At 36.2% G+C, this 18541-nt stretch overlaps 1 protein-coding gene across 1 annotated transcript in view; it reads right to left on the bottom strand.

Moving 5' to 3' along the window:
• Nucleotides 1–245: 245 nt before the first annotated feature.
• The window catches only part of LOC145075781 (protein DEFECTIVE IN MERISTEM SILENCING 3-like), a 106573-nt gene continuing 88277 nt past the window's right edge, over nucleotides 246–18541 (bottom strand). The window contains exons 3-9 of the mRNA XM_079021897.1: nucleotides 2737–2865; nucleotides 2373–2496; nucleotides 2047–2272; nucleotides 1751–1942; nucleotides 1337–1657; nucleotides 844–1069; nucleotides 246–323 (exon numbers count right to left, since the gene is read on the bottom strand). Of these exons, the coding sequence (XP_078878023.1) occupies nucleotides 246–323; nucleotides 844–1069; nucleotides 1337–1657; nucleotides 1751–1942; nucleotides 2047–2272; nucleotides 2373–2496; nucleotides 2737–2865 (1296 nt within the window). The remainder of the gene's footprint in view (nucleotides 324–843; nucleotides 1070–1336; nucleotides 1658–1750; nucleotides 1943–2046; nucleotides 2273–2372; nucleotides 2497–2736; nucleotides 2866–18541) is intronic.

Below are 18541 nucleotides of genomic sequence, written 5' to 3'. Positions count from 1 at the left end.
CAAGTACAATTAGATAAAAAAGGAGTCACAACAAGACCCTTATATCTCTGATACCCAGAGAGATTAACAAATACACAAAACAAAATGTAATAAACTACAAATAGTCTTATGCTATAAATGACAGCCTTTTCAGGGTATTCAAGCATGCATGACATATAATGAACTACAAATGCTTGAGCTATTATGCTTTTATTTAACTTACTTTCCTTCACGACTTGTAAATTTGACCTTTATATAGACGATGCCTAATCTATTTCTACAATGGTCTTTGAAAGACCATGTTTAGGTGTGGTCGCCCCTTCATGTGTTGCTTGAACCGGGTGCTGCATACAACATTCAATAAATCAACAATCAGAACAGAATAGGGTCCACCAAGTATGCCGTGGATATCTTGAAAACTTTTTGTTGTGTTATAATGTACGTAAGAGTAAAAATAAAAGCATATATTCATATGATACATCTTTTGAAAAATACAACGTAATGTTAATGCATATGGTGCTTGAAAATTATGTACTGGTTACTCACGAACAATGCACCTCCATCAGAAATCCTAAGCCTAAGCTGCTTACGATGAAAATTTGACAAGACTGGACAAGTTTGTTAGGGATATTTTTGATTACGGGGATGGGATGGTAGGGAATATATATCTTTTGTACCATTTATGAAAAAGTAAACCCTACTCTATCTTGTACCACCTTTTTGGATTAGACAAAAATTTGACATTAGTCTATGTCTTAGTCCTTTAATTAATGCATATTAAATGTAACACATGGTTGTCCCATTTTTTTCTAACATGGCTGGCCTAAAGATTGATATATGACCAAAATATGCTTGAGATGTTACCTGCATTGGATCAATCAACCTTTGTGATATGAAATCAAGAAATTCTTTCTTCTTGACCTCGAATTTGGACTTTTCATTGGCCAAAAGATCTTGCTCTCTCCTGATATCATCGTTGATTTTGTCACTTTTCCATTTTAATTCCTTCATCTCTTTCTCAGTCTCTGTGTAGTCTTTTGATGGAAAAGAATCTCCGGACCATATTCCAAAACGGACACCTATTTCTTTCCTAAATAAGATAAATCAAGATTCAACAAGAGTATTATAAATAAGCAGAATCAAACATTATAAGTAGATTAAACGTTTCTGAAAAGACTAATCCTAGGACCAATGGTAAAAACTTAGACGGGCGAATCTTTGCCCCCTAGCGTCCTACCAACCAGTTCCACAACCAACATGTGGGTTTGAACCTTTTAACTAGCTCACTTATGAATTCTTAAGCATGCATGTGGAGGCCACCATGCATTTCAAAAAGTTAGTGAGAATAGCTTCTTACGGAGTCCCGAGGATAAGCACACTACGACTCTTAATAATCCCACCATCCAAAGATATGGCTCCATGAGATATTAAAGGGAGGGCCTGCAGCATATCGTTCCTGGTTCTGTACACTTGCAGCCTCGAGAAGAGAGAATAGAAAAGAGTCTCTCTAAGCCCATACCCATTGTCTGTAACGAATGCTAGATTCTCGTTATCAATATAGATCATATTCACAGCAAACCCGAGAAACCCTGCTGGTGATTCACCATTTGGTAACTTTGGTTCCAAAATAACAAGCCTCCTTTGTGGATCATCAGGCATAAACTCACCAACATATGGTCTGGATCAGGATCAAAAGAGAGACCAATTAATACATCAAGAATGTAGATAAAAAAGATCCTAAATGTAACACAGGATGACATGGCATACATACATCAGACCTTGAAGACAGATCACATTAAATCGTCCATCAATAGATTTCCCATGGCAAGCTCCAAGCCGATAAAGACCGGTTGTTTTTTTTATAGAGCCTTCTTGGTCATATGTCTCCAGACAGCGAACAGCTTGATATGACTTACAAACTATTGCCAACATGGTATCCAGTCCCAAATACTCCGAGAGAAGCCTGATATCATATTAATTAGTTACATATAAATTGACATTGATATATGATACATACTCATGTGTAAAGAGTGCAAAAAGGTAAAAGGGGCTAAAAGATCAACCAACCTGCTGAGGTTAATGTTGTCAACATGCCCAAGAGTGGCAAGAACACCAATGACATTCCTGGCGGATGACATTTTAGAAACATTTCGTGTCAGATGACAGAGAACACTGGCAGCTGATTTCTCGTGTTGCATGATACTCTCAACTGTTTCCTCCAAGCTCCTTTTTCGAGAAAGAACGTTGCATTTGGTCATATCATCGCTTGAGGATTGATACTTGGCAAGAGTAACTAGAATATGCATGTCCCCAGAAACAAAGTTCAAAGTAAGATCAAGGTTACAAAATGATCAAGAGAATGTGTAGACAGTTGATAGAGGTAATATATATACCTTCCATATCTGCAATGTTGTGGGCAAAGCTGCCTCTAACTTTGTTCAAATACTTGATATTTTCTTCATGGTATAATATGTTCTTTCCTACCAGTTTTATATCATCCTCGAGTTTCTGAAAAGCCTACAAGCAGCCAATTAATTAGTGCATCATCTTGATACAAAAAAGGATAATAAGGCAAGATTGTTAGGCAGCCATATGAGTTATGTGTGACAACAAATGGAACACTAAACTTATCTTTGAAAGATTTCTTACCAAATTTAATGATATATTGGTCAAGACTGATCTACAAGTTTCCAAATTTTCTTGTTGAGATGCTAATTTAATTGAAAAATAATAATGACAACTTAATTTGAAGACAACCTTAGTTGTGAAGACGGGTGATTTCGCCTGCCCGAAGCTGTTGCCCCCTCCATTCGTTGCAACACTTGATGAGTCATTTTGAGCAGCCATCGGAGAAGGGGGTTGTTCACTCCCTGCATTTATTGGCATCTGAGAAACAAAAACAGACATATATAATATTAGTAAGGCGAAAAATGTGTCAAGAGTAAAAAGGCAAAGAATCTAGCAGACTGTATATGCATGAAGGTTTGAGATGTCAATAAGTTACTCCATTCCTATGTAGAGTTCAAAATTAAGGGTTATGCCAATGTTATGAACCAACCATGAGTATAACACTTATGTGGGTGAGTATTCGTTTAATTGTTAAAATAAGTATCATCTTAATTGCAATTAGTATTCTAATGATATATGTATTAGCATGCATTATCATCACATCTTGTAGCCAGTGGCTGAATGACAACCTATATATGAAGTCAAATGCTTCTAAGCATAAGGCCAACTTGAAAGCACTTCTAACACCCCCATCCTATATATAAGATATACCAACCTACTTTCATGTATATATGTTTATTATGGTTATAGCATCCTACTTTCATTATACCATATTTTATTGTTTGCTTTCTTTATATTATTTTGTTTCAAATTTGTAATATTTGTAGTAAAAATCATGAATCTTTTACTTCTATTTGTTTGCATAAGAGACTCAGGGGACATTTTCTGTGTTTCTGATGTAAATTTGCCAGATGGATTAGCACCAAGGGTAATTTGGTCATTTTTTATGTGAATTTGCATGTGGGACTATCACTGCAGGGGCAATTTGGTCATTTTAAGAAAGCCAAAGATGAGGTTGTTTGAACTTGGTCAAGAAGAGTCAAAATGGAGAGGAATTAAGGTCAAAAATCACCAAGTCAAAGATGTTCAAAAATGAGACTACTCTGTTTGAGCGCTTGTCCTTGTTTGATATATCTACCTAATGACGGAAAATGGTTTGTATAATCGGATAAAATTTTCAAAGCAGATCGAATGTTGTTGTATAATTTAGCTCTATAGCCTCGACAAGTGAATGCAAGACTATGTTATAAATCGGAGCTCAGATATCACCAATTAAGCACCGCTAAAAATTGCAGTTTCAAAAAAAAAAAAAAAAAAAGACTCGTAACTTCAATTTAACACCGATCCATAATGTTACCTCGAAAAAAAACTAAGATTTAGCACAGATTCAAAGAAAAGAACTTAGATAAGGTGCATGCAGTGTATGAGATGGAAGATCGACCGATCGAAACGAGTGCATGAACATGATTCACTGTAACAAGCTTTAACAAGAGAAAAATAGAGAAGTAACAATAATTGATACACACCATAATTAAGTTTACTACCTTCTCATTTTGCGAATCCATGATGATCGAAAGGAATCAAAAGTCGGAACCTGAAATGGGTGAATTTAGTGCACTTTCTAAACACAAACAGCGGTACGTAGGAATAGGGTTTGCAGTACTGCGGCTAGATACGCGCAGCAGATATAGCTCTGGGTACTACTACTATAAATATATATTCTCACTTACTCTAGCTTTCACAATCATTTGGAACTAAAAGATATTTCATTTGTGCAACACATTTTACATTTTAGGCCATGTATATCTAAATTCTTTACAAATTACAAGTAGTTTTGATTAAAAATTCAATATGCGTATAAAAATTTATTGTTAAATTATTAAAATAAATTATTGTGATATATAATGTATTTTCTTAAGATATACTAACATTAATAGAAAAACTTATTAATTATGTGATTTTAAAACTTATTGGGACTTGATCATATTTAAAGAAGTTGCATCTTATAGAAAGACAAAAAAAGATAAATTTACACTTACGGCTGGAATCGGAGTTGTGACCCGGGACCTCAAGACACTACATAAGTCCGCCACTATATATATATATATATATATATATATATATATATATATATATATATATATATATATAAACCATTTACGGTATGAAGAATATTTTAAACCTAGTCATTCACAGTTTAATATAACCATTTATAAGTCGTTAATAATATGTAAAATGTTTTTAATATTAATAAATATTCATAATGCTAACATAACAAAAAATAAAAATAAAAAATTATGCATTCACAAAAATTAATACAAAACATTCATACATTCATCAGTCACATCTTAACACAAAACTATTATACGTTCATAGAACATTCATAATTTACTATAAATTATATACAAAAGCTATACATTCACATATTAAGACTTACCTATTTCATTAAAGCAAATCATCACACGTCTTTTGTGTATCTTATTGTAGTGATCCATTCATTAGAGAAAAATACCATTTGTTTCGAGAACTTCCTTTTCTATACTCTACCACCAGAGAAAAAATAAGAAACATAATTGAAGAACATATCAAATGCATCATCGGAAAACATTGTTTGAGATTTTTTGTTCATAAGGACAAATCCAAGTATTAGTGAGAAAGAAGTGAAATAAACTAAACGCATACAAAGATGATAAAGAATTAGGTGTTGTTTGTTTTTAAGAGACAAAATATATGTAGGCTGCGGAACACATTTGCAGACATCCACAAAAAAAAGATGCACCAAACATCTACAGTCTGCAAGAAAAATATTATTTTTAAAGTTTGTATGGTACTAAAATAAATAGAAATTTAAATAAACTCGTTTTTTAAACATAAAAGAGTTTTTAACACTTACTTTATATCAATATAGTTTCTATAATTTATATAAATAAACTAAGTTGTAAATTCAAAACAATATTCATGCATAAATAGAATCAGATAATTGCTTCAAACTGTTTAAGAAAAATATAAATATACTATGTAAGAGAAAATTCATAAAACAATCTAATGAAAATCATCATTAAAAAGAGTTAATTGGAAAAAACTATACACATGAAACCATCTATTGGAACACTTAAACACATGATTCAGAAACAATAAATACAAAAGATAGGATGCATCATTAGAACCCTTAAACATATGAGAATCGAGTAAGTTGAACAACATTATTTATTATTGTTTGATAATACACCGCGTAGTTAAAAATGGTTTGTTGATTACAAAAATGGATATCAAGTCGGTTGAATAAGATTATGTATTTGTTTGATTAATGGATCGAATTAATAACATCAAACTATTTGAAATGACGTTAACATCACAAGAATAATGTTTTTCATAGACTTATTTTAAGGTAGTATTATATTAAATAATGTATTAATTTTAGGACTTTTGTTTATTTCTTAGCATGTTATTATATATATATATATATATATATATATATATATATTAGAAAACTTTAAAAAATATTGTTGAAGGCTTGAAGCTTTTAAATATTAATTGGTTCTAATTCTAATTAAATTCATTTAATATTAATTTTAAATTTTCACATCAATAGTTTAGTAATATCATATGATGTTTTTTGGATTTTAGATAAGTTTTTCAATATTAATTTGGTTTAATCAAAATTAAAATGCTAGTTTGGGTATAAATGTGAATTTTATAGTTTTAGATAGACATACATATATATATATATATATATATATATATATATATATATATATATAATTAGATATGTAGTTTTAAAATTTGTAAGGACATAAAACTAATACTCAAATTTTGTAAGGATATAATTAAAAATTTTCCTTTTTTATTTTACTAGGAAGACATCTACATATCTGAAAATAGGTGAGTCCATATTTTCTCCAAGAAGAGGATATACATACCTTTTTAGGTATGCGGCCTTCTAAAAACAAATTTTCTGCTAGAGAAAATGTCTTATTGTAGAGGCAAAAGAGGTCACAAAATTCCTTCTGAAAAAAAAAACAACAATACCTTATTGTACAGATCTGAGTATCACTCAGACGATAATTTTCACTGGTGGTAGGAGACAGCAACGAAGGAGAGATGAAGCATCCTTCACACATGTGGTTTTAAATACTTTATAAAACCTATTTAGTTTTAGTTCAAATACTTTAAAAGATTTTAAGTATGAAATTAATGTCCCAATGTCCCAAAAAAGTATAAATTTTAATATCCAAGGTAGTAACAATCAATAACAAAGAAATAGTTCAAATGCTACTACATGATACATGAAATTCAAAATATTCATGCTATCTTTAATCTATATTTATACAAATATCTAGTCTAAGCACATCTCAAAATAGTTATGTTTGGCTTGGAAAGCCTACTGAGTATACTTGAGCTTGACTCTTAAAGTGTTTTGGACAATGTCAATTGTCCAAACTCAAAATCAAACCTCCAAAAATATTTTTAAAACATTTCAGGTTTCCAAAAGTGCAATAATCTAATTCTAGGGTACTATAGACCCAAAACCTAAAGTCAATGGGTATATAAACACATAAAGAAAAGTAAAAGAGTATATAAACTTATAATACAAAGAAAAAGGGTGTAATAACCTATAATCCAATATATCAAACTCCAAGGATTTCCAAAGCGCTAAATAATGATTAGCAAAGATTGATAGTAATAACTTAAACAAACAAACATGGGGATAATCCAACAAAATAAGCATGCAATGCAAATGCTTTTGTATCCCCAGTTCTATGTCCATCTTAATAGTCCAAACTCACAAGAACTTGTGAATAATTAGCATAAAGCATGTCTATCCAAGTGTTACCCATAAAAATAAACTAGGATCTAACGAAATTAACAATCACATCAGTCCATATATAGGAGAAATATTCCACACATACACCCATAAATGGAATATCTCAAACCAACATTTGGGAATATTTTAACCCCGCTTTGAGGCCAATCTATAAATGGAATATTTCAAACTTTCAAAGGCAATATCCCAAGTCAAAGTTAGGTACCCGTGTCTCCTTGACTCAATCCTATCCTAAGTGAATATACATATAGGATGCCCAAAAGGATTTTCCAAAATAGACATTAAACTTTCAAATATTCAAATCTTTCCAAAATTCATTTCATGAATGCAATGAATACTTACAGTAGTCATATTGCAAGCAAGGTGTATAGCATGAAAAATCATAGAAAAAGCAGGGCATATAAATAGTTTAAGGGCATGTACTTGTAATCGAAGTCACCTCAAGAGTTTCATATGCTTCCTTATTCTTTTCAATCGAAAGACTTCTAATCACCACCTATTGAATGCTATTTAAGGGTTACAAAAAGATCAAAAATACACCTACAAAGTTGTTTTTACTTATTTGACATGTTTCTTTATTCTTCAAGTTTATATATAAGCTATAAAGAAATTAAAGGTCTAATGTGCAAACCAAACTAAAGTTACTAACTTGTATGAAAATATTCCAAGGCCTAAACCCACCTACAGTTATTAACGCATGCATCGAGTCCACTTGAGTTTAGCCCAACAAGGACGAGAAAATGTTGATTCTCACTCAATTAGCCATTATAATTTGATCTCTAGGCAGCTTCCAAGCATTCTATAAGTCCCCCCATTGCACTTAATGAGCATGTTATGACCCATTAACTTGAATGATTTCAATACTCAATTAACATCCACTCATGACTTAATGATTAAGACGTTTAGAAACTCAAAGAGATCAATGAGTGTCCATAGAAGTTGTTGTTAGATAAAGAGATATTTATAATAATTTTGTGTGTCCATTCTCATTAATCTCAAATGTATTATATAGTATAGCTTGGAAATCTTTTATAAATCTAATACTAAAATAAAGAAACTATATCAAGATAATATGGAAATTATCCTGATCTAAACAATATGGTAAATGCTATCCAATACACGCCACAGTTGGAGATAGAATAAGACTAATGCACGGGCTATCTTTGAAATCTTTAAACATTACTTCCCTTATAGGTCTTTGAACTATGCCTAAATTTGGCTTGATCGAGTCTTGAATTCTCCTTGAATGTTTTGATGCTTTGAAATAATGACAAAGGTCAGTGTATATGTAACCAAAGTGGATCACTTGACCCACATATTTCTTTTTATATCAAGTTATATAGAATTAAAAATTATGACCTATCTTAAACAGGTTAAGTGAATTATTCTAATATTTTTCGCAAAAAATATGTATAAATCATGTTTTTACAACCCATATTCTATATTTTAATTAGGGGCATTCACGGTGCGGTTTAAACCCAAAACTACAAACTGCACCATATAGTGCGGATTACGAAAATTTCAAACCACAAACCGCACCACAAAAGTATAAAATGCGATATGTGTTGCGGTTTGATGCGGTGTAGTGTGGTGCAGTTTGGAGACTTTTCAAAAAAATGTTTATATTGTTTATGATTTATCTTATTATTAAAAGTTACACAAAAGACTTTTCAGCGTAACTAGTACTCTTAATAGAAAAATATACCTTAATAGAAATATTTTTTTAATTTGCAAAGTGGATAGGTACCCATCTTATTAACCAGAAAAAAAAAATTATGAATTGCATATTGAAAATTTATATTGGGAGTTTATATACAATTTATAGACCATATCCTATTAATTACTTATGTTTTTTTGGACAAATTGTTAGTAAAGTATTAGAAGAAATATCATAAAGAAATAGATAAGGAAGAGGATTGAATTTTTGAAACACATATAAGTAAAATAAGTTGTCACATCCCCAATTATCATGACAAAAAAAAACCGATTTGTTTATGCTTATTTAAAAATTAGAGAATCATTTTTGAAGAATAGTATTGCGGAATTTGTTCCCAAAAACATTATAATGATATTACCAAAGCATTTCCAAAGAAATGTATTTTATTTGTTGGATGTCATTGTCAATACAGAAACATAAGCATAACGAAATATTACAAGTTTTACAGTAATTAAAATAGTCACCTAATACTCCTTGAATCTCTCAATAGAATGTATATTTAATATCGCTACCTGTGATACAATAAACTGAGTGGGTCGGGTTGGAAAACCTGGCGAGTACATAAAGATTTTAATCCTACAATGTTATAACATATATATATATATATATATATATATATATATATATATATATATATATATATATATTAGAACTCGTAAGATACAATTTCACCTCATATAAGCAATTTACACCACCACATCGATCCTCACAACGACACGATCCATACTTTTGGATCTAAAATGAATGGCTTGACAATTCATACTCTCGAATCAGGTATGAACCAATATGTCTAATCCATGCTCTCGGATCAATGACAGATGACTATGCCAACTCCATACTCTCGGACTAGGGACGAATGACTATGTCTAATCAATGGTCTCGGATTATTAACAAATGATTATGCCCAATTCATACTCTTGGACTAAGGACGAATGACTATGTCTAATCCATGCCCACAGATCAAAGACAAGTTTTAGACTGCTACCCTCTGTGTATATCTCATCCATACTCTTAAGGAGATACTACCCGATATTAATCTTAATGAATTTAGGTTTATTCTGTAAGTCCTAAATCATCATATATTATCAGATATGTTATTAACATGTATTTCAAGAAATATAAAATATCTCACATGTAAATATAATTTTAATAATTTAATTAATACTTGTACTAAAATCATGTTAATTAAAGGGACTATTCACTCACTTGTTAAAGTGACGACTCAAAATTCGGACAACGCTTCGCTTCTAGCAACTGTATTTTCCTTTGACATAACCTAATATCATTATCACTAAATATTAGTCTGATATTTATTACGACTAATTATTATTCTAGATTTATCCTTAATCAAATTCTACTTCAAGATCTATCAAGTAAGGATCAACCAGACAGGATAGTTGGGAGGCAGGATCATTTCAGCATATAGCTTTTCTGAAATCCAACAACCAAGACAATCTGACCATTCTAGACACCTCTCTCATAAGTAGATCAATCAATATAATGACTTAGAATCAATGATAAATCTTGTTTATAGCTTCATAATAATGATAATGAACTTAAACATAAGTTATACTTAAAGTGCGGTAAGCATAACTCAATTTACAGTTGCTTTAGCAAGAAACCGGACTCTGTGCGGGCAGAACTTCTAAACCAAAAGCTGTATTTCTCGGGGCATTCTAACACTCCGGAGCTTTTCTACTAAGAAGTTCTAAAGAAAGGAATTGAGACCTTGGGGTGGGGGTGGGGGGGAGGGGAGAGAATAAAATGGAATGGTGTGAGGAAGAGTGAAAATCGAGTTCTAATTATAGGTTAGCTAATGCTAGTAAGCTAGGCGTACTCAAAATATGTTGGGCCTATGCGAGTTACGTTGGGTGTACTAAGGGCCACATGTTAGCATCTGGTCGCAAGCTGTGGCGTGGAAGGGGTGTGCTAGATCGCGACACGTGTCGCACCAAGGTTAATCTGAAAATTAATTATCTTGTAAAATTCATAACTTTCACATATGATCTTCGTTTTTGACGTTCTTTATATCCACACGTACCTATCGATGGGATCTACAATTTTGGTTTAGACTCTGTCGGCTAATTTTGACCTTATTTTTAAAGTTATATTTTAACAGTCTTAAACAGTTAAACTATGTTAAAATTTAATAACTTTGTCATCCGACATCCTTTTTCGACTGTCCTTATATTGTTGATCTCCTATTAATGAGATCTTCAATTCTCATTGATGAGATTAAAACTTAATCTTGAAGATCGATTAGATCTTAAACAGGTAAATAATTATCAAACAGCAAGAACACGAAAATAAAGAACAAGTCAAGAATGAATCAAACGTGTCGAATGATTATAAAATAACCCTCAGAAGAGCTCGATCAAGAACATCAACTGTAGAAGGTTGGTAGGTTTACAAGAACGATCAAAGAAATCTGTAATACTATCGTAATAATCGTTATTCTCTAGATCGATAACCTAATATGCATGCAAGCATATACTTATATAATAAACCTAAAAGGCTCTCGGTTGGACAGGCCCAAACCGGAGTACAAAACAATTGGACTAACAGCCGAGCCCAATGACGCAATCCTTTAGCGAATCTTCAACTCAACAATCTCCCCCTTTGCGTCAATTGGAGCGAGATCTTCACTTGTTACTTGGGCCAGTAGCAGCAGCAGGTACCTTCTTCTTCACAGTCTGAAACAGACGAGAGATCAGAGCAAGTATCGTCTGTCTAAACCTGATGTACCATTGGATCATGTCGTTGAAGTACTTGACATCGTCTGCTGCATTTTCTTTACACCTTCGGATGATTGACAACACATGCTCTAGACAAGCAGTGGTGTAAAGATGTTTGTCAGCTAAAGCAAAGAGACATTTCTGTCCTTCTGCTCTAGTGAACATGACCGAATTGCGTCTTGGGTCGATCTTGCCCATTTTCATTTGATTGAGATCACTGGCCGATCCCACAGGAGCTATCTTCGGTTTCTTCTTGAAGACAGTGGCTACCTCCTGATCCATTAGGGCTACCTCCATGATGTAACAGACTAACATCCTTTTGAGATGGTCTATAATCGGACCATATTCAGCTTCATTCGTCAAGAGGATGTTATGCAAAACGATCCAATCATGAGGATTTAGGTTCGGTAGATCTGCCAGGGATATAAGATGTTCAGTTCTTGCAGACCCTCGAATCACCTTGAACCGAACATTAATGAATCTTCCTTCGGTATAAGGCTTCAAAACCCGAACATTCACTATCTTCTGGGCGCTCCATGTTTGATACTGAGGACGAGCAGCCTTCAGATAGAATTCGATCAGCTCCCTATCAACCTCAGGATTAGGATGAGGGACTTCAAAAATATTGGAGAAGGCGTGGAAGATAAATGCCTTTCGAGTCAACGGCATGTCGAACTGCGAATCGACAGAATTATAGCAGTCGAAGGAGATCACCGGCTCGAGCCATAGGATGCTAGGAGTATCTATGGCCTCCTTAATCATTCGCTCCCGAGTCCAGGCAGGGAAGAGAGTCTTCCTGCTCTCAAGGAGATCGTGGGCTTCTTTCTTCTTGCGTTCGGCTTCTTCAGCCTCTCGCGCCACACGATTGACATCATCATCAACATTGCGACTGTTTTTACGTTTCAACAAGTCCGCAATGGTTTCTTCATCTTCATCTTCATCTTCTTCCTCAGCTATGTTCTTCCCTTTATCCTTCACACTCGAACCCGAAGTTTGACCAGTCGGAGGTGGTTCGGTTGTGTGAGTAGCTTTGGAGGAAGGAGGTGGTTTCGATCCGGACTTCACTTCTCCCCCTTGTTTCGGATCGGACACGAAACTAGGTAAGCCTTCGATTTTGCTGAGAAGGTCCATGGCAGGAGCAAGTTTTTCAGCAAGGGTTCGCCTCACCGAATGATTGAGAATCGGATCGTGTGCTTCTAGGATGTTAGATAGGGCAGCGTGTACATCCGAAACACAAGTTTTTATAACCTCCCGTTCAGATCGAAGAGCTTCAAGCTGTTGTTGAGAGTTTGAAAGCTGAGTGCTCTTGACCTTAAGGGCGGTAGTTTTGCTTGCCAGAACGTCCATTAACGAATTTTCAGCTGCGAGATCCTCTTGTAGCTTAGCGAGGCGCTCGTCAATGGAGGCACGAAGGGCCGAGTTGTCATCGCTGATTGATTGGCGAAGTGTAGCGAATGACTGTAACTCCATTGAGACGAACTTGGCCAATTGCTGAACGATTGGTTCCAAAGTTGTCTTGGTGGCATCAGCGCTCTCCTGTAAGGACTTCAACAGGGAAGAGGCGTCTGAGAATAGTTTATTGACTTTTGCGGTCGCAGCCTCATAGGCTTTTGTAGATGCGTCTTTGGCGGCAGTGGCCGAAGCTACAGAATCATGCTGAGCCCTGGAAAAGGCATCAACAATCTTCTGAAGAGCGGCTTCAGAGAGAGAGGACTGGTTGTTGGAAGAAGAAGCAAGAAGTAAGTCAACCTTCTCGGTTAGCTCCTTAAGATGCTTCTTTGTCACTGGAGCATCATCCTCTTCGTCACTTTGAACCTGAAACGGACTAAAGTAGACCGAATTGAAGGTCATGTTTTCACCGCCAAGGAACGGGTTATCTCCATCAGAGGCATGATCTGGAGATGGTGGGGGTGATGAAGCTGGTGGTGTAGTGGTTTTTGTAGGTTCAGGTTGAGTGTGGGGTGGGGTAGTTTCGGGTGGTGGTTGAGTGTGGGTAGGTTCGGTTGTATGCTGGGTTTCGGTTTGAGGTGGTTCGGTTACGGGTGGTGTTTCGGTTGCACTGGTATGAACCCCCGTATCAGATACATTGGTTGTAACCTTTGCAGTTGTTGTTGTAGTTGTATCAGTGAAAATGGGTGGTGGTATAGGGAAAGAGGTTGGTGGAATGGTGGTAGTGGGGGTTATGGTCGGAATGGAAGTAGGGATGGTTTGAGGAGGTGAAGGAACTGGTGAATTATGGATTTCCATGTCTGGGGTAGGAGATCGGGGTGGAGTGTTGCCTCTTGGAGGGGTTTCGCCTCGTTGAGAGCCGTCCGAATCCGAACTCTCGCCTTCTGAGTCACTCGAGGAGGAAGGGATGACAAGCTTTCGCTTCGGTTGAGTCTTCCTTCTCTTCGGTTGCGGTGACTGGGCAGGTTTTGTTTGTTTCCTCTTCCTGGGAGAAGGACCTTTAGGAGCTTTGGTCACTTGCTTCCTTTTTTCCGCCTTTTTGCCCCTGTTCACCGGTTTGTCAGCATCATGGATGGACTTTAGCATTTCCGGTGTAAGTTGCCTAGGTCCAGTCGCTTTGAACTCCTTAATTGTCCGGATGAGCCTGCTGTCAGAGGGAACATCGCCATACATTGTCTCCGGAATAGAGCCAATGAACGAAAACTTGGATGCATCAGAGACGATAATCTTCGTGGTATGAAAAGTACCGACCGAAGACATCGATGCACCAGCAGCAGTGGGAATATCCAACTTATCCATCGCCCATTTTGTAATGAGAATCTAGAACCGGGCAAACGACACCTCAGAATGTCGTGATGAAGAAGAAAGGCTCTGGATGAGCTGTTGCCAGAGGACCAACCCAAAGTCTAGGTTGACTCCGTTGTAAATTGCATACATGATCGACAGGAACAGTCGACTTGAACCATCAGATCCTGAGCTCCGTTCAGACAAGCCCTTGAAGAGGACTGTGAACATGCCGTTCCACTGTGGCAGCAAGCAGGATTTCTTGAACTTTGCGACGGAGGTGAGCACCTCCGTGTACCCCATGTTGTAAAACATGTTGTAAAGATGGCCCAATGGAATCGTCTCCGGATTTATTCTCGATGGGTCAGAAGCCAAACCTAGCAAAGTACCAAATCGTTGTCGAGAAATGGAGGTCTTGTGATCAGCAACCTCGAAGAACACCCGCTCGACTGCTTTGTCGTAATAGGCAGTCGCATACACCTGCGAGAGAACCTCCATTGGCACAGACTCAATCCTGGAGAGAGCTGGAGCGATTTGGGAGTACTTCAGGCACTCGATAATCGGCGACATATAAGAGTCGTACGCCAGAGGGTTTAGATCGATCACCAAGCATTGTTGTGGACGAATAGGAAGGATGTGTGAGGTAGCATGGACGGAAGATGATTCTGCCATTGTTGAAGGTAGGAAGAAGAAGATGAACAGTAAAGCTTTTTCGAGTTTTTGCTCTCTTGTAAATTCTGAAGCAGTAAAGAGGTAAATGGAAGTATTGACTGCCTTTTATAATGGGTGAAAGGAGAGAGAAAAATCGTTTCAAATCTTCTATGGAAATACGAAAAGGTTTCCGGAATGACAGATGCGTGACAGTTAAGGCATGCGATGATCACGTAGGAGAGAGAGTGTCAGATTCCTAGGATCACGCCGCCCAACAAGCGCCGTTTCAGAACATACCGTTTCAAATCCTCACGCGCCTTTAAGTGCCAGAGGGGTGTCGCATGAAATTCGCACACGCGTCCATGATGTCAGTAAAAGAATGGGCGTTTCAAATTCACACGCGCCCCTTTTTAACCACCGGTTGAAATTCAATCCTTTTATTTCCCGCCTGAGTCAGCAACCCTTCGTCTTATCTTTTGAATCGCGTCTTTTGAATAAATCGCCCACGTGGATGATTGTTGACCACATCTTGATAATTAACCACCAAAGCAATAATACAGCCTGTAATAATTAGTAACGGAATTTTGGAAAATCAAAGATTTTCGTGCGAAGAGTGTAAAAGGAAAAGAAATAAAGCAACTCTTTTTAGGAATGACTGTGATGTCAATAATGACACGAAACAAATGATCCCGGGCACGAATCTCTTCCTTCAAGATCAAGAGAGACCTTAAAGTGTTTATGTGGATTCCCGTTGAATTACGATCAAACACTTATTAATAAATGTTGAAAGGCTTCTTTTAATTAGGCTACTTCAGGGTGGCTTTCGCTTTGATGCAACAATTCTAATCTTGAAATAAGAAAGAAAGTGATCAAAGTACTTGTGAGAACGGTGTAGTCTGTTGAACAAGTAGGTAGGAATGAATTTTAAATTGGCTTGGAAAAATATAAAATCTCAGATAAAAAATTAAAAACTGGATCCCAAGGGAAGAAACGTTATGGTGTTTAACAATTTCATAGGAATCACGCAAAATAAAATTTGAGATTTCATGAAGGTACATTCGTCAATTCTTTTGGTGAAAACTTGAGCAAATTAATTGTTCACCGTCAATTCAGATTTGGTGTTGAATTTTGGGTTTCACTCAGCTCGTAGTGACACGAAACTAAGATCATAAACACAGCTGTTGTGTAACCATAAACCTCAGTGGTAATTTCTGAGAGTCTCAAGGGTTACGTTGATGAAACGAATGTAATGGAGAAATGTAATGGAGATGGTGTAAGAAAATAAAGTACCTCAGTTGCAAAAGAAGGACCAAGCAGAAAACTCTTATCTCATGTGAGAAGAGAGTGAGGTAGCTCACGATTAGAATAAATGTGGTAGCCTTATTGGGAAGACAAGGTTTGTTTATACCAGGTCATGAAGGCTATTATTCAAAATCTTATGAGGCTTGGGACACATACAGCAGCATGCTTCTAGGGACACTTAAGTAATCCAACAGTATTATCCCCATAAACGAACGAACACAAACAAAATTAAAAGAGAAAAATATTTTTGGAATTTTTGAAATAGATAATTAAAAAGAATAAAAAAATAAGCAAAAAATTAAGACTTGGAAAGAGAAAAAAAAAACTTTGGAAAACTTTGAAAAACCGAACCCGAACGTTCGGTTGGTTTCGGTTGGGAAAATTTTGAAAAACCGAACCCGAGCGTTCGGTTGGTTTCGGTTCAAGAAAATTTTGAAAAACCGAACCCGAGCGTTCGGTTGGTTTCGGTTCAAGAAAATTTTGAAAAACCGAACCCGAGCGTTCGGTTGGTTTCGGTTCAAGAAAATTTTGAAAAACCGAACCCGAAGCTTCGGTAGGTTTCGGTTTTGGAAAATTTTGAGAAACCGAACCCGAACCTTCGGTAGGTTTCGGTTTTGGAAAATTTTAGAAAACCAAGGAATTTAGACATGCAATCAGAAAATACTTTTAACAATAAGATAAACAACTTTGTACAAGAAATATACAACCAAGAAAACTACCGTAGAGGTGATGAGCGAGTCAGATGATTTGACTGAACCCGAACGTTCGGTTAATTTCGCTTCTTACGTTTGAGGTTGAGAGGTAGTGTGAGGAACTGACTTTGATTCCATCATACCTAGTCCTTGCAATATTCTGTTGAATGATGCTTCAGGAAGAGCTTTGGTAAAGACGTCAGCCAGTTGATCAGTGGTTCTTACGAAGTGTACTTCGACGTTTCCATCTTCCACGTGATCTTTGATGAAGTGATACCTCAGTGCTATGTGTTTGGTTTTAGAGTGTTGCACTGGGCTATGACAGATCCTAATTGCACTTTCAGAGTCACAATATAATGGGATCTTCTTCATATTGAGTCCATAGTCTCGAAGTTGACTCTGGATCCAAGTCACTTGAGAGGTGCAGGATGCAGTGGCTATGTATTCCGCTTCGGCAGTAGACAACGACACTCACGTTTGTTTCTTGGATTGCCAGCTAACCAACTTCCCGTCAAGGGATTGACAGCCACCAGTAGTGCTTTTTCTGTCGAGTCCACATCCTCCAAGGTCAGCATCTGAATAGGCTTGAACGAAGAAGCCTGAGTTGGAAGGATACCATAGACCTAAGGAGGAGGTTCGCTTGAGATAGCGTAAAATGTTCTTCACTGCAAGCATGTGAGGTTCGCGTGGGTTTGCCTGAAATCGAGCACAATAACACACAGAAAACATGATGTCAGTCCTGCTAGCAGTAAGATACATTAGTGAGCCTATCATTTGACGATAGAGCGTGATATCAACAGCCGGTTTGTCTAGAGATGAAGTTAGCTTGGTGCCGAATGCCATTGGGACTTTGACTTTGGAGTCTCCCATCATACCAAACTTTGCTAGGAGAGTCTTCGTGTAAGCTTCCTGATTGATAAAGATGCCTTCGGGTCCCTGTCTAATATTTAAACCAAGGAAAAAGTTAATAAGACCCATTGAGCTCATTTCAAATTTAGTCTCCATCAGCTTTCTGAATTCAGCTGATAAACCAAGGAAAAGTTAATAAGATGATGTCATCGACATAAATTTGAACTATCATAAGGTGGTTACCTTCCTTTTTGCGAAAGAAGGTTGGGTCAACCGATCCTTGTTTGAATTTAGACATCTTTAAGAATTTAGTTAGCGTTTCATACCAGGCTCTCGGAGCTTGTTTGAGGCCATACACAACTTTATCCAGAATGTAGCAATGATTTGGATATTTTTCGTTCACGAATCCAGGAGGTTGCTCCACATACACGGTTTCTTCGAGTTCTCCATTAAGAAATGCACACTTGACGTCCATTTGGAAAACTTCAAA

Source organism: Lactuca serriola, chromosome 9 (genome assembly GCF_051521515.1).
Source record: "Lactuca serriola cultivar US96UC23 chromosome 9, Lser_US96UC23_V15, whole genome shotgun sequence".
Lineage (NCBI taxonomy): Eukaryota > Viridiplantae > Streptophyta > Magnoliopsida > Asterales > Asteraceae > Lactuca > Lactuca serriola.
The sequence above is the reverse complement of the archived record's forward strand: the minus strand, read 5'-3'. Positions and strand labels throughout refer to the sequence as shown.